This window comes from Telmatherina bonti (genome assembly GCF_933228915.1).
Source record: "Telmatherina bonti genome assembly, chromosome: 6".
In the NCBI taxonomy this organism is placed as follows: Eukaryota; Metazoa; Chordata; class Actinopteri; order Atheriniformes; family Telmatherinidae; genus Telmatherina; species Telmatherina bonti.
In genome coordinates, this window is record NC_136624.1 from 30521611 (window position 1) to 30543963 (window position 22353).

The window sequence follows — 22353 nt, forward strand, 5'->3', positions numbered from 1 at the left end:
ACATTCAGCGATTATGCAGGCTTAACAAGAATAAAATAAGTTTTCTTGCTGGGTGGTAAGCAAAACCTCTATTTGGAAATGGATTTGATTTGATTGCCTCCACTGTCACATAAAAAGTCAAACAAACAGTGAGAAAAGGAATAAAGGCTTAAAGTAAAAAAATTTAGCTTAGGATAAGGTTGGGGTGTTAAACTCCAGTCCTTGAGAGCTGGTATCCGGCAGGTTTTTGTTGTTTCCCTGAACCAACACATCTGATTCAAATCAAATGGGTCCAACGGCTTCTTTTCAACCTATTCATTCATTTTGGTCGGGTGTGTCGGAGCATGGAGACAATAAAAACTTGCATATACTGGCCCTTGAGCACTGGAGTTTTGGGCATTAATAAACAGAAACATGGAAACATAAATAAATGTTAGTTTTTAAGACTCCTTTTTCAGCAACAGCTGTCTGAAGTTTCGACTACATGAACACCAAACAAGCCAAACAAGTCAGTTAGATAAATGTGGTAATTCTAATAAAAGCGGCACAAAGGTTTATAAATATCAGCTTTGTTCTTGTAAATCCTCCTACCCTGTCTTATTGGATCTCACATATTGTTTTGATCCATTCAGATTCTGACTGGAGAAGACTGGAATGCTGTTATGTATGATGGGATCATGGCATATGGAGGCCCCTCTTCTACTGGCATGGTTGTGTGTTTTTACTTCATCATCCTCTTCATTTGTGGAAACTGTATCCTCTGACATGCCTAAAGAAAAGTCCATACATTGCTGGTTTTATAAAATGATTTTCTGTGGTGCACATATACACAGCAAATGTGCTATCAGGTATTTCTGGAGAGGTTGGGTGTGTCAAACAAGATGGTTATTGTTTACTGAATCAGTTGCTCAGATATCCTCCTGAATGTCTTCTTGGCTATCGCTGTGGACAACTTGGCAGACGCAGAGTCTCTCAACACAGATGAAGGGGACAAAAAAGAGTGAAGTCTTGATCTTGAAGTTTTTCTGTGGCAAACATACAGTAATTTCACATATTGGTACCAAAATTTTGATAAGATGCACTAACTTTTTTTCTGCAATTCCTTACAGTGACAAAAAGGACGATGAAAAAGATGAAAAGGTATTCTTTAATTTTGTTCAGTCAATGAATCAAAAAGGGATTTTCCCAAGCCATGTGACATGCATTTCACATGTTCTGCTTATTTTGAAAGGACGAAGAGGAGGACATTGATGACAATGCAGGGGAAGAGGAAGACCCAGAGGTTCCATCGGGGCCTCGGCCGGCCATTTCTGACTTGGTAAAGAAAGAGAAGATCACTCCTATTCCAGAGGGAAGTGCCTTCTTCATCTTCAGCAACACAAACCCGTAAGATGCAATTACTTTAAGTTCTGTACAAATACACAGTGCCAGTGTTTCCTGTCACACTGCTGTGATATTTTTCTTTTCGCTTTCAGGGTGCGTGTGTTTTGCCACAAACTCATCAATCATCACATATTCACCAACCTCATCCTGGTGTTCATCATGCTCAGCTCAGTCTCTCTTGCTGCTGAGGATCCGATCAGAAACTTCTCAGCCCGTAACATTGTAAGTCCACCCTCCTTCCACAGAAAAGCAATCACAAGACAATGAGGCAATTTTACTGATAGGATTATTTGTTTAGCATTTAGCGATTTCTTTAAATTACCAAAATGTTGTCTTTGCATGCTTTAGAGCATTTGATGTTCAGCGAAAGTATAATTAATAAAAGCAAAATTTCAGAGTTTTTCCAGTCACAAATACAAGAACTTTTACTTTACACTGTTTGGTCTCCTCAGTATATTACATTGGAGCAGTTTAGCATACGCTGGTCTTCATGTTCTCATGCAGTTTGGGTCCTGTTGTAAAGATTAATGAACAAGTGTTTTTTTCCTGCTCAGGGGGAGACATATAACCCAGCATGGAAAATTCCTTAAATTTATGCTTTAAAATGTGATCAATTCAGGAACTAAAAAATATTAATTTGCAAGACAAAAACAGCTTTCACGTATTTGATATTATTCAATACCTGAAGTACAGTTTAGTCGTTTGAATTGACATGAAGCTAATGAGCACGAACTGTTGTTGTAAACAAAGAGCTGACTGATGGGAACGGCTGAAATATTGATGTGTTTAAATGACAACTGTTGGATTTCTCTCAGTCTCTGATTATTTATAAAATGAACTCACTGTCTTTATTGGGCTCTGCCTGATTAATGTAACTGCTGCAGTTCACACTTGTGCCGTGTTGACAGTGACACATTTGTCTTACTGGGTCTGACCTCATCAGATTTCTGTCTAAAAATGTGTCAGAGGAGCACCAGTGGGGTCAATCACATGGCACCGATAGGCTTGGTTTTATGGAAAGCAGTGTGTGTTTAAGCGGTAAAGTGAGGAGAAAAACTGTATTGTATGTTTGAAAAAAAAAAAACCTTACTTTGATTTTTGTTCATTTTACGTCTGTGGTTTTTTCAATTTGGAAAACACACAGCAGATTAGGAGAGTCATAGTTCTTTGCCATTATCCTCATGTATCCATGGTGCTGTGTATAATTGATGAAATGGAAAATATGTGGCTACCATGACTTTACCTGTTAGTCTGGGAACTGGCATGTTGGTGTCCTAAGTGCTTCATTTTGCTCCTGCCATCTTTTTGAATGTCAGAACTGATTGTATTTGGATAGAGTGATATTTGGAAGCTGAATGAATTAAAACAACTCTGTTTTCTTGCTTCTTAGTTATACTTCAGAAGGACAACAAGCAAAGTGTCCAGAGTGTAAATTCAGCTACTCACATCAAAGCAATGTGGAAAAAAATAATATAATATAAAGTATTTACATTTCTAAGTGACCTTACTCACATTATTCAAGTTTTTGAGTCCACAATAAATAGTTATTTTTTTCGATGAATTTGTATAAATTTATTGGACGTCTGATTTAAACATATTTTTTTAAACTGTAATGAATCCACCAACTTAATCTCCAATTATTTCGAACAAAAATGAAAACTTAGGTGTGAACTCATCTGTATGGGCTAAAACATGCAAATACACTAGTATTGTGCGGTCATGCATTGTAATGATTTCGAATGCAAAATACTTTCTGTGTTTATATTCAGGAACCAGAGGAGCTGACCCTTTTCAATCCTCCTCAAAAATGCTTTAATTTTTTCTCCTTTCTTTCGTCTTGTGTACATACTTTGTATGAAGCTGCACAATGACCTGTCTTTGTTAAACATCTACATTGCTTTTTGCAGATACTTGGTTACTTTGACTATGCTTTCACCGCTATCTTTACTGTTGAGATCGTTTTGAAGGTAAATGCCCTGTGTCCCCTGTCCGTGCTGTCACTAACCTCACCCAATAACACTCCAAACGTCTCGTTGCCTTCCAGGTCCTAGGCTATGCAGATTATGTCTTCACTAGTATGTTTACATTTGAGATCATATTGAAGGTAACCCCTTAAAATGACAACGAGAGCCTTGCTGCATTCTCTCCTTGTGTGTCACCTGCCGCTCAGTACAACCTGGCTTGTTTGTTTCCTTTCTCTTATTTACTTTTTTTCTTCATGGCACCTCTTTTAAAAAAGCAAAATAAAAAAAAAACATATATTGGAATATTTTTAGCTATTTTGTTTTGTACACACATTAAGCAATTTGTTAAAAATTGTTCAAATTGTGTAAATCAAAGAGCTATTGTTGGGGGAAGGAAACATCAAATCAACATTACATTATACTCACATGGGTTTCATGTCATTTGGGCAGTCATCGCTGAAATCATTTTAGTAAAAATATATACATAATTATACGTAGTGCAACCCCTCTGTGCGATGCAACAAAATTTAACGGGCTGTCCAGACATTGCTTATGCATTGGCTGAAGTTGAGTTTGAAGTCAGGGTCCTGTTGAACAATGTAAAGTCAGCTCCAGTCAAAGCTACCTCCGCGCCTCTCTTACTGACTGCTCTTCAGATTACCCATAAAAGAGGGGGCAAAACCAACCATGTTCCTGCCGAGCATGGTTCAGTCTGCTTTCCCTGACTGACTGCATCTAAATGTGGAGTTGCCTCTGCAGTTGTTTGGGGGGAAAAATGAACAAACAAATAACCAAAAAGAAGAAAAACTGAGAAATCCACTGATGTTTGACCCTAAATTTCCTAGTGCTCTCAGTTAGCAATTTCCTATCTTTAACTGTCTGCAGGGCTTCACGTTTAAATGTACTCAGAAAATTAGTCCTTTACTTTTATTATTTGAAGAAGAGTTATTTTGGCTGGTTTTTCTTCTCTGCCTGCTGAACGCTGAACTCTTAATTGGGAGCTGCCTCCCTTTTTATTCCAAAGTATTAAAGAACATAACGGAATGTGCTTTAAGATGACGGTCCACATGAATGTGCCAGTAAGGCCATTTCTACTTTCCAATCGCTATAACTAGACTTCTTGCAGGTAGTAAATATCCCTGGAATCATGGCAACAAAATGCATGTTTTATTGCCTCATCCCATAGTCGATTGTGAAATGAATGACTTACTACTACATTCATGTAATTAAGGGCCGTGTGGGTGGCGACGGTAGATATAGCCTCCTGTTTCAATGCTTTGAGCTCGCCACCCCAAATCAGAGTGAACAAGAGTGTAGAGAAGTGTGTGCGTGTGTGTTTGACTGCAAGGTAGTGAGTGTTGAGAATATGTTTTTCCTTTTGGAAATTTTTGTATAGGCTGTGTGTTGTGTGGAATAGAGAAGTTGTGTGTGTTTAATGTGTGTTTGATGAAGAATGTGTGCTTTTTCTCCCTTAACAACGTCTGTCCTTTCCTCAGATGACGACATACGGAGCTTTTCTCCATAAAGGAGCGTTCTGCAGGAATTACTTCAATCTCCTGGACCTGTTGGTGGTGGGAGTTTCTCTCGTCTCCTTTGGCATTCAGTGAGTACAAGAGAAACGGAACCACTGTGCTTGCTTTGCATTTGGGCTGGAAGCAGCACAGTTTGGGACCAAAATGTCAGAAGAATGAAACCCCAGAAAAACCACTGAGGAGATTCAACAGGCCAGAGGTGTCCAACGAGGATCCACAGGGGCATTTCTGAGGGGGCTTGAAATTTTTGGTAGATTTTTACCCACAAATTTAAATTGACTCATTGACATTAATCCAACATGTTGTGATGAATGAAATAGAGACAGAAAATGTTGACTATCTCAGTCACAACAGAAGACCAGCCCGGACCTGTCTCTTCACACCTCCTCCAACACTTTTACTGCTCTGACAATCAGGAGGCTTCATGTTACACACTGGCTGTCTTAGGCTGCCTTGACTGACCTTCTCATCAGCTGGCTGAGATCCATAACACAAAGATGCACCCACCAGTAATATTAAAATGAACAAAAATATATATCTTTGTCAAATAAATAACACAAATTAATGAATAATAAAGTAATTTACTACCAAGGAATCTTATCCATTCAAATCAAGACATTCCTAGCTAAAGCACTGCAGTTCTTATCCACCACAGCAATGACCGAGCCCAGTGGATGGTTTTGTAATTCATCCAAAAAATTCTATGAGCACAAGAGAGATTTCCTCCGTCTCTGAAACGATGATGAAACTGTTGAGGCAGCACCTGCTGCTGATTTTACAACTGAAATAGATAAATGCAAATGAGAGAAGACCTGAAAATATACAAATAATTATCTTAAGTTTATATTTACCTTGAAAGAGACAGATGGCGTTGAATCACTAATCTGTACCGAAGTAATTGCATTAAGTGGCTGTTAAGCAGACTGATTGCACTTGTAAAGGGTGTGACTCCGCAAGTGATTTGGAGACTCAAGTACTTCATGTCAGATGCAATGGATTCTCTCATGAAAGGTGTAAATGTAGTCAAGAAAAAAAAGCTTTCTTTTCTTTAATCTGTGTTACTGATGGAGAAGAAGACATGGTTCTGCTGTACCATGTTTTATGGCTTTTGAATGCAAAGGGTTTGTCTTATGTGCTGGAATTACACACGTCTATCTTGAAGTTTTTAATTTGTCAAAAGCAGATAGAGTGACTGCACAGTCACTATGTGTAACAAAAATATGCAACCAAACTTGCATATCTTTATGACATTTTCACTAAACTAAATAAATTTACCAGTTTTAAAAGGTCTCAGTAAACATGCCAGTCAGCAATGATGGTCCCTCTCTGGTCCATCTCTGCATTTATTTGTAGGCCAGAAAAAAGTTGCATAACCCTGCACTGGGGTACTAAAGTTCCCTGCTAGTATGTCACATGAGCCCATGTTAGGATTTCTTTATTTATTACACTCATATGTTTACACTGCGCAGGTCGTCGGCCATCTCCGTGGTAAAGATTCTTCGAGTACTTCGAGTGCTTCGACCGCTGAGGGCCATAAATAGGGCTAAAGGCCTGAAGGTGGGAGACTGAGATCCTTTTCAGCTTATACACATTGATTACCACAATCTTAGATTCAGCCGAAAAACACTTCGATGTCTTTGTCTTACAGCACGTTGTGCAGTGTGTGTTCGTGGCAATTAGAACTATTGGCAACATCATGATCGTTACCACTCTGCTTCAGTTCATGTTTGCCTGTATAGGGGTGCAACTATTCAAGGTCAGCAGGACAGCTTGAAAGAGAAAACATTAGTTAACAAAAAGCCAGAAATAATGATCATTGTAAATATATATTGTTTCCATCCGCAGGGAAAATTTTACCGCTGCACAGATGAAGCCAAGTCAAGCCCAGAAGAGTGCAAGTTCGTTTCACTTCTGTTGTTTTTGTACAGACTCACACTCACCATCCCATGTTGGACTTTATCTTCATGCAATGTGTCATTTTTTTCATAGGGGTACCTACATTGTGTATAAGGATGGAGACGTCAACCAGCCAACCATCCACAGGCGCGTGTGGCACAACAGTGACTTCAACTTTGACAACGTCCTTATGGCCATGATGGCTCTGTTCACTGTTTCTACTTTTGAAGGCTGGCCTGCGTAAGACTAAAAGCTTTAATATACACTATTAAAACTCTCAATAGATGATGAGAAGTTAAATCTTCAAATCACTTTAGTTCAATTGAAATTGGTCAACTGACTGAAAGTTTAGTATTTTCTCTGTCATATGTATCACAGAGAATTTTTTTGCTCCCATTGCACTTAATTACATGTTGCCCTAATTTGTCTCTCCTCAGGTTACTATACAAAGCCATTGACTCCAACAGAGAGAACCTTGGCCCCATTTACAATTACCGTGTGGAAATTTCCATCTTCTTTATTATCTACATCATCATCATTGCTTTCTTTATGATGAACATATTTGTAGGTTTTGTGATCGTCACGTTTCAGGAACAGGGAGAAAAAGAGTACAAAAACTGTGAATTAGACAAGAATCAGGTGAGTTACTCAGGGATAATGCATTCATTTTTATGTTTGCAAGAAATTTTTTATAGTTACATGACAAAGCTGGTAGGTTATTGTATTTCTCTTGTCTTTGAGTTGGAGCAGTAGATATGTATAGTTTGGGCATAAAAACCAGACTGACTGCCATTATCCCACTATGAACAGTCCCTTAGATTAGCACACTAATTCAATTAGGCTTAATTTGTGCATTGCTAATTCATACCAATGTCACCTTAGGGCATTTTACAGGCAAATTAATTCAAGCCAACATATAAGATAAGATAAGTCTTTATTAGTCCCACCGTGGTATAATAATGTGGTCTGATCAGTTTTCATACAAGCTAATTCATAAAATAATAGTCTAGCTAAGGAAATCAACCAATTGCATCAAATCTTGACTTAGATGCAATTCCTCATTAGTAACAGCACTATCTGACAAACACCTACATTGTGAAAAGTCAATGGAATTTTGTATAGAATTAAAAGCAATATTTAAGTTATCATCTTTAATGTTAGAACCAGCTAGTCAATGACAATCAGACAAAAAGTCTGAAAAATCTGTGAGAAACTCAGAGTAAGTTCCAGATGGACAATGCTACTGTTTGCAAAAATGACTTCTCTGACATATTATTCATGCTGTTTTGGATGTGTCTGTGCAGCGCCAGTGTGTGGAGTATGCTCTTAAGGCACATCCTTTGAGGAGGTATATCCCTAAGAACCCATACCAGTACAAGTTTTGGTATGTGGTGAACTCCACTGGCTTTGAGTACATCATGTTTGTGCTCATTATGCTGAACACACTTTGCTTGGCTGTACAGGTAAGAAGCCAATAGATTTCATCCTTAAAAGCAATAACTGTAAAAATGCTTCTCTTGGAAATATTTGTACCTTTTGATGGATGAGCATGATGGGTGACATTAGTAAAGTTACAGCTCTGTTGTTCAAACTCCCTTATTTTATTTGTTTTAATCATGCTTTACCATCTATTTCTGCAGCATTACGGCCAATCAGCGCTTTTTAACTATGTGATGGACATTCTCAATATGGTCTTCACTGCTGTATTCACTGTGGAAATGTTTCTCAAACTCATCGCTTTCAAACCCAGGGTGAGTTGCCCTTTTACATTGCTTCATTTTTCCACCAGATTTGAATTTTTTTTAGTCAAATCTACAATCTGACCAGGCAACTGTAGTAGTCAGCAGAGATAACAGAAAAGCAGTCCTTACAACATGGAAACTCCCATCCCATGATGCAACATGGAATGACATGTCTTTCTCCATTCAGCCCTCTTTTTCTGAGGATTAAGCTAATTCCACTGTTTACATGTAAGCTAAGACACAAGGCTGAATATGAAACTTGGCCATAAATCAATAGACTGAGTTTAGCTTAGCTTAGCTTAGCTTAGTATGGCTTGCTTACTTTTGAATAGAAAATGAAAACATGGGAGCCAGCTTGTCTCTGTATGAAGTGAAATAAAAGCAGAAGGAAAGACATCTATTTTTCAAACTAATGAAAGACCTTGAGTTAACACAAGATATCAAATTTGTGTTGTAAGACGAAGAAGTCACATCACTTCAGGGAACTGCTCAGCTAAGTTTTGTTACTTAGTTTTGTAGTTTTGATAAAGACTTGCAAATGGCATTTTCTGCTTAAATCTCTGTCTCAAGCATGTTTCTCAAAATTGAAAAAAACAATGTTTTGGCTTTAATTAAAGCTGGGGTAGGTATTGTTGGGGAATTAGCAAGATTTGAAAGTGGCATCCTGTCTTGGTTCCTCCTCCTCCAATCAATAATCTGGTTTTGCTTCTTGGATGATTCAAGGCTAATCTATTCGCAGCTTTTTCCACCAACGATTTTCTCTTTCTCGGCTTTATAGCTGGAGGAGGCAAATAAACCAATCTGGGTCAGGGAAATCCTTCCTGCATTTTCTCAGCCATGTTTGCCTTCAGAGTTTCTTCTTCTTATTATTTTCATCCTAACTCACTGCAGGGTGTGGCTATCAGATATGCGCTGTAGGAGGGGGAGGAGGGGAGCCATGAGAAGACGCTTAGAAAATATAAGAAATGAACAACTTGGTCAGTTTTTTTCAGATTTACAGTAAATTGAGGGGTCTAACTATATTTCTTTTTGTTCGTGATTACAAAATGTATAGAACACTATCAGGACGAGGAAACTCTTTACCCAAAGTAAAAAAAATGTCTGAGCAAGATTACATACCCCAGCTTTAAAGGAACAGCATACAGTGTGGAAATATCTAAATACTGAGAAGTCTGTTCATCTTTTTTCCCATTTTCTATAATACCAACGTGGCTGACAGCTCTTTGTTCCAAAGAAGGACAGGATGCTAGTAAGAGGAAAAAGTGTGGAGTGCAGTGGTCTATTTTCTTTTAATTTAATACATATATTTTTATTTCAACTTTGTCAACCTCTATGTAGCAGTTTTATTTATTTTTTGTGTTTGAATGAATTTGTTGTTAATATTTTACTTTATATCAATGCACTTCTCCACTAAAGTTATCGGCAGGGTTTCTTTGTGTTCGAAATGAACTGCATCAGTGGATTTATATTTTAGTTTAAGAGTAACACCTTTTTTGTTGTTTTTTTTTTTACACATTTAACTCACCCACCACTTGCTCCACCTTGCTAAGGGATATTTTGGGGATGCCTGGAATGTGTTCGACGCCCTGGTAGTCATTGGCAGCATAGTAGACATTGTTCTCAGTGAGATAGATGTAAGTAAGCTCAGCTACAGCAGTAAGCCTCCCACTGTTTGACCTCTTCCTCTTCTGGTCTCCTCTGCAGTAGGTGTCAGTGGCAGATGTCTGGCTTTTGATCTGATTTTTCCTAATACCTTACATTCCTTTCTTTGTCTCTCTTTTCCCTTGACCCTGCCATTCCACCTTTTGGCTTATTTTTTACCATATTTTTTATTTTCTGCTCCTCTGTGATCATCCATCTGACTCTGCCATAATTCTGTTCACTGTTTCATTACCATCTTTCCCCTACATGTTAACTTTAACAGCACTATTTTGCTGATGCTTGGAACACATTTGATGCCTTAATTGTTGTTGGTAGCGTCGTCGATATTGCTATCACTGAAGTCAATGTAAGTACCAATTTTCTCTGATTCCCAAGTTTAACTGAAGCTTTACAGCAAGTCCACATGGCAAGCACCAATGCTGATATCTTTAATTTACATATCTTGTTGTGGTGACCTGCAATTAAAAGTATCAGGAAGCCACATTTTTCTGTTTAAGAAAGAAAAGAACATTGTAAGGCCATTGGCTTGTTTATGAAAAGCTTCAGTTTAACTTTCAAGTATATCTTTATGTAATCTGTGCTGCATATAAAACTTAATCTGCCTCACACCTTTCTTGTTTAAATACTTCTTTCTCTAGATGTGTGAATTTCATTGTGCTCTTTCTGGCTGCATATATTATGACAAAAATCTGTGAAGACTGTTTGCTGATTGTTTACTTTTGCATATTCCGGTGTTAAAACAGTAGTCACATTTCTGTGTGAGCTGTATTTCGTTCACAGGAAGATGCCTTTTGATACGGTTGTCTAATCTTTACTTTTGTTCATTTTGTTTCCATAGAAACTTGTAGAGGCAAGTATGGCAATGACCAAAAAATGTTGCTTGTGTGTAACCTGTTGTTGTTATCAACTTTATCTTTGGAACCCCTTTAAAGCTGGCTAAAGTTAAATTACTCGCAGAATGGTTTATTGATTAGAGCAAAGATAGAAACTACAAACACAACCATCTATTTTTTTTCTAATGGTATTTATCTGCTCCAAAACACCTAAAGCAAAGCCTTGATGTTGATTTTTCTTGTTTGGTGCCTGACCACATAGTTTAATAGATTTGAGGTTTAAGTTACAAGCATTTACCAAGAACCATGAGAGACTGAGTTGCAGTGAAATACAAAGGCGCTTGCTGTAGGTGCAGTGCACCGTGTATTAACTCCTCGACTTAACCCTCCTTCCCTGTCCTGAGTGCTCTGATGTCTGAGCTGCAGTGCTGTTTTTCTGGAGAAATAATTCATGTTTTCAGTGTTGTGTTTTGAAAAATGTGTTGCATGAGTGTGTTAACAAACACTAACTTTGTTTAAAGCCTAAGGTAGTGTGATATTTTTAGGTTTTTTTGTTGTTATGCATGTATGTGTTTTACACGTGTATAATTTGTATATTTTAAATGTCAGTGTTTGCAGGCTATGTGTGTTGTGACTGTTGGGAATACGTCATTGATTTCATGAGGACTGACCATTCATGGCATTTATTTCTGATTTGCATCCAGTTTGCATGTTTGTTGTTCAGATATTGTTCCATTGACTCATAACAGCTGAACTGTTATGAGTTTGCTTTGTGATATGTGGAGTGTTGCTTCTTTGTTCCAGTCATGACTCAAGTGATCAAGAATCATATCTGGACACTTTCCAAATGCATGCTGGGGTGTCAGACCATCACCTCATTCCCTAACATCCTTTCCATATCCTGCCTTTCGCAGATTGCGCTTGGCCACCCGCTCCATTCCCCTCCGGTCAGTGTTATCCATAGAGCTTTGTACAGCTTGCTTTTCTTTTGTAATTTCTTTTTTTTTTTTTTTGCTTGCTACCCCCTTTGTTCTTTACTTCCAGACAGAATGGCCCTGGAGCTCAGAGCTTGGAAACGCTACACAACATTAAGGAATACTTAACAGAAGCAGTCAAGTTCAATATTTTTATAAAATAATGAAAGTTGAGATTTCTCTTTCTAAATGACAGTTTACTTTCCTTAAAGTTGTGTAGGTCACTGCAGCTTTGCATACCGCTGGTGTAAAGCATCAAATATAAGGAAGTAGATCAAGTTTATTTAGTAACCTGAAAAGAAATGAAAGCTTAATGAGCAATTTCATCTTATGCCGCAATTTTTAGTCCCAAATCCAAGTAAAACAGCTTTTTCAGTAACAATGCCCATAATCAGGTAAGATGTGATCAAAATCATTTACTGGCAGATCAGAAGATGCTAAATTAGTCCTGATTTTGTACATTTCCTTGAGCTTGGGTTAATGCAGCTGAGTATGAGGTTCTTTGATGATCTTGTGTGTGTGTGTGTGTGTGTCTCTGAGTGATTGTCTCTGTGTTTATTTCTGTCTTCTTGTAGTGAGCTCTTAAAGCTCAGAATGGAGCTCATGTGTAGCGCAGGTGTGTAGACTCCAGTCAGGTGCATGAACTTTCCTGCAGCAGCACTCTCCTCTTTTCCTCTTCTTTGCCTTTCCTCTATTTTCATTACTTCTGTTCCAGCGTTGGTCTCAAGCGCTTGTCTTCTCTTTCTCCTCAACTCTCCGCCTTCCTCTCTTCTCTGTTATTTATTCACTTCTCTTGCACCGGACTGTGAGAGCGCCCTGCTGTGGCAGTTTTGTTGCAGGGCACCACTGGCATGCATGAGTTTTGCTGCATTGCTAAAAGAAATCACCATCTGCTCCACATCATTCAAATGTCTTGTGTGTGCGTGCAGTGCTACCCCAGCGATTTGACAATTCAGAATGCATGTTCCATCAGGGCTGTGGCCAGGATTACCTAAAGAACCTCCTCAAGCTAATTATACTTTTATTTTAACCATTTTTGCTCATTCTGCACCTCATACTGATGGTTTGTTGTGCTGAAAGAATAAAATAAAGATATAACTGTCTGGAAAATCTTTATTTTTCTGAGCTGAGACTCAACAATATTAAAGCTGATCTATTTATGTTCCTGGTAAATAATGTTTATCAGTCTAAACGCCACCACTATGACTATTGTTTCTGCATTATTTCGCACCCAGAATTTTTTTGTGCACAAATGCTCGCTGATTTTGGCTGATATCCAATAATTAAGCACTAGCAACATGAATTGTACACAGGTGTTGGTCTTTGTGAACAAATGTCTATTGGGTTTGGTATGTTCAAGCTCTCTTAAATCTGCGATTATTTTAAACAAAACGCAGCTATAATATATCGTACATCTCAAAGCAATAGAGAATGTGTCTACGTATTAGTGCTAAAACAGATGCATTATGCATATTATGTTTGATTTTTTTTCCCTCAAATCATGTGCTGATGCGTATTTGTGTGAGCCTGAAGCCTACAGGGTTCATGAAGTCTGCTAAGAGTTGGAGTTCTGTAAAATCAGCTGCTGATGCTTTGCTCATATCATGATCACACATGATCTCACATTTTTATGTCAGTTGGTGGACTTGCCATAAACATTGTATAAATCTCAACAAAGACATCTCACCATGAAATCCATGTAGTTCCATAAATAATGACCATAACACTGGGGGAGTGATAAAGTTGAGTGCCAGTCTTACATGTTGACTAAGTGATTTCATGTTGTTCGTCAGTCTGACATGCTGCCGTTAAGTCCCACATAGAAATGTTAAGCTGTAAAACTTGTTTTGTGGCAGTTGTTTTTAAAGTGTTAAGATCATTTTCGTCATTATACTCAGTGTGCATATGCAGTAGTGAATAAGTGTTTGTCTTTTTGTAGTGAAACTATAAGACACATTTTGTCCTGTCAGTGAGAAGAGTAGTGACTTTGTTCTGTCTACGTCCTGACTGACGTGTACTGGCGTTGTGTGAGAAAAACTTCAAATGTCATGTGTTTGGCCCACTGTGTGTGAGACCTGGGGGCAATGTTCAAGTCATTAATACAGGTCTTTGATTTTAAAGCCAACGGAGACTCCTCAGGTGGATGAAATGGGGGTAAGATGTTCCGCCCCCACCCCCACCCCCCACCCCCACAACCCCCTGTCAGGGCCATGCCATGTTTTGGATTTGCATTTCTTTGTTTGTTACTCTTGTCTTTTTCACCTTGAAAGATCTGTTGCTTTTTTCAGTTGTCATGTTAAGGTTTTCATTCTCTCAAATTTTCTCATTTCTGTTTTGTTCAATCATTTGCATATCTCCTCTGAACATTTGCTTTACATTTTCCTGAATGTTTGGAGTTATTTCGGAGAGGGATGTGTCACTCAAACGTGACGCTTGTGTCCTGTTAGGTGGGAGCGCTTTCTTTGAGCCGCTCTTCACGTTTGTACTGTTGACACTGCTACATGGTCTCTGCCACCATTCTGGCGTGGGGTAGTGACCCATGGATGACCCCTGGGATCAGGTCATCTAGCTCTGACCTGCGAACCTCCTAGCCGACCCGTTCGGGTTGGTCCCACTGTGACTCCGCATGCAGTGACTCTGGACTGAGGGTGCCATGCTTGTGCAGATGTGTCCTGTCAAGTATGGCAAAGGTTTTCTCCAGCATGCTTGCCTCCTTGCTTCCTCCCCTTTAGGTCTGTTCACTGACAGAGATCCTGACAGTGCTTTGGTAGCAGACTTACAGAAACATATCAGCTGCAGCTACACTGCATGAAAAACTAAAATCTACACTTATAGTCTCAATTATGCTACATCAAATATTTCCATGTGATCAGTACTCCCCACCAACAGGTAGTTCTATCTACTCAAAATTTAGTCAGCTTTGTTTTAAACACAAAGTTTGCTATGATATAAAAATGCAGCGTTGCTTTCTCAGCCCATATGTGTCTGGTATGAAGGTCTTGGTTCATCCTGCAAAGCACAGTCAGGCGCTCTATGCTCACTCGATACGCTGCTGCTCACCCCACCCATCTGACTCAAGACTGCTTCTCCACAGAACACGGAGGACAGTGCTCGCATCTCCATCACCTTCTTTCGCCTTTTTCGAGTCATGCGGCTGGTCAAACTTCTCAGCAGGGGGGAGGGAATCCGCACCCTCCTGTGGACTTTCATCAAGTCCTTCCAGGTGAGGTGTAGTTTATTGAAATGATCAGGCACAGAAAGGAAAAGTTATATGTTTTAATCTTGTTCTACTTTTTTCTTGTTTTTGCCCAAAGGCCCTGCCATATGTTGCTCTCCTCATAGCCATGTTGTTTTTCATCTACGCCGTCATTGGCATGCAGGTTGGTAACTAAATAGAAGAAAATGATTTTGCACCCTGTCATACCTGTTGTTGATTTTATACTCAGCTGGGGAGAATTTTTGCTTCAGGTGTTTGGAAAGATTGCCATGGTGGATGGCACGCAGATTAACAGAAACAACAACTTCCAGACGTTCCCCCAGGCTGTGCTCCTGCTTTTCAGGTCCGTAGGAGTCTGGTTTCATAGTCAGAATGTAAATCAAAATGTTAGCTTTGTTAGAGATAAATCTGTCATGCCTGTCTGTTCTTCAGGTGTGCCACTGGTGAAGCGTGGCAAGAGATAATGTTGGCCTGCATGCCAGGGAAACTTTGTGACCCAGAGTCGGACTACAACCCGGGGGAGGAGATGACGTGTGGCAGTGGATTTGCAATTGTTTATTTCATTACCTTCTACATGCTCTGTGCTTTCTTGGTATGTAAAAAAAAAAGTCATGTTTTGCTGACCTAATTTTTCTAAATATAAAATTTCTTTCTGCAACTTTCTGCTTTCTGCAGCTGATTCAATCACATGCAGCATTATGATGTTTCTTAAGTATTGATTAATGATTTAACATTAACATGATAATGCCAATCCCATTTTTAAAAAAAAGATGGAAAACTTTAAAAAATGTAACAAAAATTTGTATCTGCAATGTGTTTATTCTCTTTTGATTTTTTGAACAAAGTTATTTAATATCATTGTCATCCTTATTACACAATATGAACAAATCTGATGTGAACTCAAAACACTTGCCCACTGCCTATAGAGCTTATATATGACACTCTTCAGGTTATATTTCTGGATGCTTTGGTGGACTTTGTTGAGTGGAAATGATTTTCTACTGTGCATTTGAGCCCTATGGGACTCTGCTGACGGTGGTGGTATTCTAATTTCCCATCCCGTGTACCCTGTACCTCAAAGATCGCCAAACAGTGCATTCTGACACACTGAGATTTTCCCTGATGCCCTAAATACCCTGTATTTACCCAGTTTGTCTTTAATACTAATTTCTTATCTGTTCTTTTAATTTTAAAAATGCAATTACATTTTTCAGTATACACTCTGAAAATTATTTATTTTTTGTAAAATACAAGATCAAACAAATGAACATATTACAGATTGAAGACTTCCCAGCTTTTTTGGTATAGAGTGTATCAAAAATGTAATATTTTAAAATAATCATGTCTATGGACAACATAAATCCTGCAAAGAGAAAACAGCATTGCTTTGTAAAACAGTGCTGGGCACTCTGGCATGTTTTTGTCATTTATCGCAGCTTATGACTTCTTCTATTTATAAGACATATGATGTAAAATGTCTAATAATAAATTACTTTAAAGTTTAGAGACATTATACAACTGTATGACATCATTTTTACTTCTTTCTATGCAGATCATCAACTTGTTTGTAGCCGTCATTATGGACAACTTTGATTATCTGACACGCGATTGGTCCATTCTTGGCCCTCACCACCTCGATGAATTCAAAAGAATTTGGTCAGAGTATGATCCCGAGGCAAAGTATGGGCTCTGTTCTTTATTATTTCTGTTCAGACATTTAACTCTGTCTGCTCATTTCTTAAATCTATTGTTTTCTTTCATGTAGAGGCAGAATTAAACATCTGGATGTTGTGACCCTTCTTCGTCGCATCCAGCCTCCTCTTGGATTTGGCAAACTGTGTCCTCACAGAGTAGCTTGCAAGGTCTTCTCTCCTCCCTTTTAATGCAGTCCCGATCACAAATTTCAGATGGAAATTATAATTACAATTATTTACAAACCATGTTAAAACTCTATAACTGCCTTCTTCTTTTAGAGGCTGGTGGCCATGAACATGCCTCTAAACAGCGATGGCACCGTAATGTTTAACGCCACCTTGTTTGCTCTGGTGCGGACAGCCCTGAAAATCAAAACAGAAGGTATGAGCTAAATATGAATGCCAGCATTATGTTTTGCTCCTGCCTATTAAATTATTCCTTGCATAAGGCTCACTGTTCTCTGTCTGCCTTAACTGCGATCACATGGATTTGAAATAGCTGTGAACTGGAGCACTTGGTTCTCAAGGATGTTTGTTTCCCTGTGGTGCAGGTAATCTAGAGCAGGCCAACGAAGAGCTGCGGGCCGTCATCAAGAAAATCTGGAAGAGAACCAGCATGAAGTTGCTGGATCAAGTAGTGCCTCCTGCTGGTGGTTAGTAGAACTCGCCCCATCTTGTCTACCAAATCACACACCTCCTTCTGTTGTATTTTAGCACACATGCCAAGCTAAAGAAGCCTGCAGAGAAGAGCGCACACACAACATATGCTGCCAAAGCTGCTGGCATATAATTACTCCAAGCTGTTCTTTCATAGCAGTAACCTAAAAATACTCGTACACATACTTGAACTGAACCTATATCCTGCTGTTTATGCTCTGCTCATGTTCTCCTGGTTGTCCCCTCAGCAGTGTGTCTTTTATCTGTGTGTATTTGGTCCACACTCCTCCCTCCTGCCCTGGATGCTGATGGAGACCACTGACTATCTGCTGGGCTTTGGGCTTGCATGGCCTTGTAGACCATATTGCAAGTGCATGCTTTGTCTTTCTCACTAATAACTCTGCCCCCTCTCTCTGCTGTCTCTCGCTCTGACTCACTCTGTCGTCTCATGTCTGTTCTCACCGCTTGAGCTTTTACAGCGTATTCTCCTCACAAATTAATATTTCTGTTTCCAAAACTGTGAAGCACTTCAGAATATTCTGAAGCAGTTCTGTTTTAGGGTGGTGGCATGGAACTAGTGTTGCCTCTCTGTCCAATCTCCGTCCCCAGCGTGCTTGTTCGAAGTGATTCAGACCCCTGCTTCAGAATGATTCTCACGGACTCTGGCGCACACTCTTCAGAATAAAAAAAGGAAAACAATAGACAAATAAGGAGATAAATATCCCCAAATATTTACACCCATGCGCAACTTTAATTGTAGCTTTTCTATTAGGCATACATCAGACATACACAAGTGTTAAAACTGATGAATTTACACAAGGATATCAACACGTATCACACTTATTGTCGATCTGCATGTTTGCATGTGCTAATGCAGAAAATGTAACGCTTTATGGGACATTTAAGAAATATTTTGGTTCAAACACCAATCGCCAGACATTTCTTAAAACATTTGATAACTTGTCAAATGGGTGAAAATGTTTGTGGTAAAAGCCGTGCTGTAAAAAATGAAGGATAACTACACAGATTTTAAAATAACCAATAGTTTTCAGGCATGCTTTCTTATCTATTTTACAGTTTAGTTCACTGGAACCTCTTTTTCATGTAAGAAGGGAGACTTTATGGTTACACCAGTTATTACTGAATGTGTGAATGAATCAAATTTGGTGTTTGAACAGTGATTCCTCCAATTGGAACCATGAAAATTAAAATCAGACTGTCGTATTTAGTGGTTGAAGCCCTGCCCATACAGAAATACAGACACACGCCATTCCATAGGCACATAAAGTGAAGATATGTATAAAAGCATTTTCTGTTTTTGAAATACAACAAAGGATCCTACTGTAGGTGCTGCACTCCAAGGTACAGTATATACACCATCAAGATGGATGTATAGAATTTGGACATAAATGATTTGGCTGGTTGAGACCACCTAACTTGTCTACCATCCAAAGCCGGTGGAGCCATATTTTTTAAGGAGAATGGACGCAGGAGGAGAAGAGCATCCCCTTTTCTCTCCCAGGGTGCTGTTTGTAGTGGCCTGCTGACAGAGGAAGCATTTGTGTGGTCTGTTCACTCAGATGATGAGGTAACCGTGGGGAAGTTCTATGCCACCTTCCTGATACAGGACTACTTTAGGAAATTCAAGAAACGTAAAGAGGAAGGCCTGGTGGGTGCACACCCTTCCCAGAACAACACAGCCATTGCCTTACAGGTGAGTGCTCAGGCGTGTTTGCGAGACTGTGACGTGTGAAGAGGAGAAAGTTGAAAACTTTGTGAGAATGGATGTTATGATATTGTTAAGTCAAGTCTGTAACATGTCTTTGTGCATTTCATTCAGATTTCATCAAGTGTGCTAATGTTATGGTTTATGATCCAGCAGGCCGTTCATGATCTTGATGTACAGTATGAATCTGTTCCTGTGGTTTCTATGTTTTCATTGATTGCTCCTGGTATCTGTGTCCCCGTGTCTTTAAATATCATATATGTTGATGTTAAGCACGTGTTATTATCTCCAGCCTCCATTTCATGTTTCATTACAAGTCACAGCACATGATATCCACAAAGCTTGTGGCCATTTTTGTTACCTTGAAATGTACGATATATGGTTTCAGTATATCCCATATATCTTTTATATCAAAGAGAATACATCCTCTACTTTCTTTATGATAAGTTTTATATATATTATACAAATTTTGCTCTGCATACATACAAAGGAAATGACTGGAGGAAAAGGGATTTTTTTTCTCAGCAAACACAAAATGCTCAGAGTGACAAAGCTGGATGCTACTGGAGACATTTCAGCTTAATCCACAGTATTCAGGAGAGAACATCTGTCTGTCTCTGTGTTCTCATCTGTCAGTCTGCCAGTACTGTGAATGTCAGGTGTCGCATAGCTCAGGTGCGTGTATGTTCAGTATGTGTGGTGGTTGTGACTGTACATGGTGTCAGATTTGTAAGGTGTGAAATGGAGGTCCCAGCTATAGCGCTTAGCCCTGTTGTTGTCATGGTTACAGGCTGGCCTTCGCACGCTACATGATATTGGGCCCGAGATCCGCCGAGCGATATCATGTGATCTGCAGGATGACGAACTAGTAGACTTTATTCCAGAGGAAGACGAGGAAGTTTATAGGGTAACTGATTTAAATTTACACAAGCAGAAATGTTTAGATTTATGCTGAGATATATATATATATATATCTATATCTATTTCTATATATATCTATATCTATCTATCTATATATATATATATATATATATATATATATATATATATATATATATATATATATATAGATAGTCTTTTTTAATGGTGATGCACTTATAAAAAGTTTAATGTAGAGGGGAATGTACATAGAGGTACACAAAGTACTTGCGTTAGAAGCTCCACATTTAAAGTCTAAATTTGACCACTTGTACAATGTGTTTGTAGGGCTTTGTTATGTTTTATCCTGTGGTTTTCCTCCACTTCAATTCCAACAAAATTGGAACACTTCTGTCATTATGCTCACATTTGCCATACCATAAACCAGCTTTTAAATTTGATTTTGCTCATATGATTTCTGAAACAATATCAGTACTCAGCCTTAACATCAATGGGATTTGTGCTCTGCTGTACCAGCTCGAAGCTCTGGTGGTTTTACTTTGAGCATTCCTTCACAGCGCAACGGTGGCCTCTTTGGTAGCCACCTCATGAACGGTGGTCACCGGCGATCCAACGGGCATCAAACCAACGCCACTCAGCGCCCTCTGCAGGTGCAGCCTCCCCCTCACTATGCTCACATGGAGCAGCCAGTGGGGCGCCTGTCTCGAGCCAATGCAATGTCCCACCCTAACCACCATCATCATCATCACCACCACCATCACCACCGACACCACAACTCCTATGGAAAGTCTCCCAAATCCACCAACATCAACCTCAACAATGCCAACGTGTCCAGCCTGCCCAATGGAGGACACCATCGCTACTACGAACATGCACCCCCTAATGGATACCCAGGTCTACGCAGCTCCTATTATGACTACGACAAGCCTCGGACACCGCAGGGTCAAAGGTATTCACACACATCACTTCCAAATAAAACACAATAAAATATTCAGTCCATACTGAAACTTTTTAACACTCTGTAGTGCCGTCTGTCTCCAAATGTGTTGTTTGATAGCCTTTTACTCTTTAAGCTTTCTAAATATTTAAAATTACATGTGAGAAAAACAAGGAAAGACAGATATTTGTTTGTATAATTATTTGTAAAATTCTCTTCTCTCTCTACTCACCAGACCGTAAGGGTCATGCCTGAAAGAACATGAAAATGTATGGAATTAGTAATGAATTTATAAATGGTTGAAGGTACCAAAGAAAAGAAAGAAAACTCATAGGAAACATTACGTAAAAGTCTCTATGAGTCAGAGGGTGTAGTGTTTTTAAAGTGACCTGCGACTCAAAAAACTTACGTTACAAAAAGAAAAAACTGCTTACCCTCTAAATTTATTTGAGGGCTTTCCAATTCAGATGACATATAATCAATCACAATGTTCAACTTTTGTTATTTAGGGTAAATTTGTGTCACAGTGCAGCAAAGAATAGAATCCTTCGCCTCCTCATCATTATTATTTTATATAATACCATTATAAAATCTTGATTACCTTCTAATAAATCACTTTGCTTTTTTATTAATCTATTTACCAAAACTCTTTTACATCTCTTTTTATTCTAAATGTTCAATCTGTACATGCACCTGTTTTTTCTCTACGATCCTATACCAAATAGGTTATCAAGGTGTGTTCATGGTTTTGTGAGAAGATATTTTCTTTTGGAATAAGGACTTGTTTACTCAGTAAGAAAAAGCTGCAATTCAAATTAAGCTGCAAAACGCACATTGATGAATCACAATTGTCTTATTCTTGGTTCTTTACATTTCTAGTAACAATAGTTTCTCATTCGCAGTTACAAGTCAGACAAAACTGAGATCAAATTAAGCAAATAATACCCTGCAAGTACTTTGTTTAATGTCTTATATCCAAGTAGAAAAAAAAGACTTGTATGTATTTACTTTTTTCCAGTTGGAAACTTCTATTTATTATTGAATGCAGTAGTTATTACCTGTAACCTGTAACTCTTGGCTGTTCCATTACTTCAGTTTTTCTGTTGTACAGTAATAATATTATTTTGTGTTGTCAGGCACTTTGATTAAGTGTTTTGGCAACTATAAACAGGTATGAAAGTAGAGGGTAAAAACGGAGCTGAAGTACTAGAGGTGATTAAATATTTTGTCCAAAGTCTGTCACAGAACTTAGAAAACTGATATTTTGCAAAAAAAAAG

The 22353-nt window shown here is 38.7% G+C and overlaps 1 protein-coding gene across 1 annotated transcript in view; it reads left to right on the forward strand.

The window, feature by feature from the left end:
* cacna1da (calcium channel, voltage-dependent, L type, alpha 1D subunit, a) overlaps positions 1–22353 on the forward strand; it is a gene marked incomplete at both ends in the record, with an annotated part of 56841 nt that overhangs the window by 30000 nt on the left and 4488 nt on the right. The window contains 28 exons of the mRNA XM_079242531.1: positions 612–732; positions 892–979; positions 1089–1119; positions 1211–1365; positions 1455–1584; positions 3270–3329; positions 3407–3466; positions 4823–4929; positions 6328–6415; positions 6507–6614; positions 6704–6756; positions 6848–6994; positions 7192–7393; positions 8059–8217; positions 8395–8505; positions 10421–10504; positions 14087–14119; positions 15060–15188; positions 15280–15345; positions 15434–15525; positions 15615–15774; positions 16735–16862; positions 16948–17044; positions 17156–17258; positions 17428–17529; positions 19114–19247; positions 20050–20166; positions 20696–21087. Of these exons, the coding sequence (XP_079098657.1) occupies positions 612–732; positions 892–979; positions 1089–1119; positions 1211–1365; positions 1455–1584; positions 3270–3329; positions 3407–3466; positions 4823–4929; positions 6328–6415; positions 6507–6614; positions 6704–6756; positions 6848–6994; positions 7192–7393; positions 8059–8217; positions 8395–8505; positions 10421–10504; positions 14087–14119; positions 15060–15188; positions 15280–15345; positions 15434–15525; positions 15615–15774; positions 16735–16862; positions 16948–17044; positions 17156–17258; positions 17428–17529; positions 19114–19247; positions 20050–20166; positions 20696–21087 (3257 nt within the window). The remainder of the gene's footprint in view (positions 1–611; positions 733–891; positions 980–1088; positions 1120–1210; positions 1366–1454; positions 1585–3269; positions 3330–3406; positions 3467–4822; positions 4930–6327; positions 6416–6506; positions 6615–6703; positions 6757–6847; positions 6995–7191; positions 7394–8058; positions 8218–8394; positions 8506–10420; positions 10505–14086; positions 14120–15059; positions 15189–15279; positions 15346–15433; positions 15526–15614; positions 15775–16734; positions 16863–16947; positions 17045–17155; positions 17259–17427; positions 17530–19113; positions 19248–20049; positions 20167–20695; positions 21088–22353) is intronic.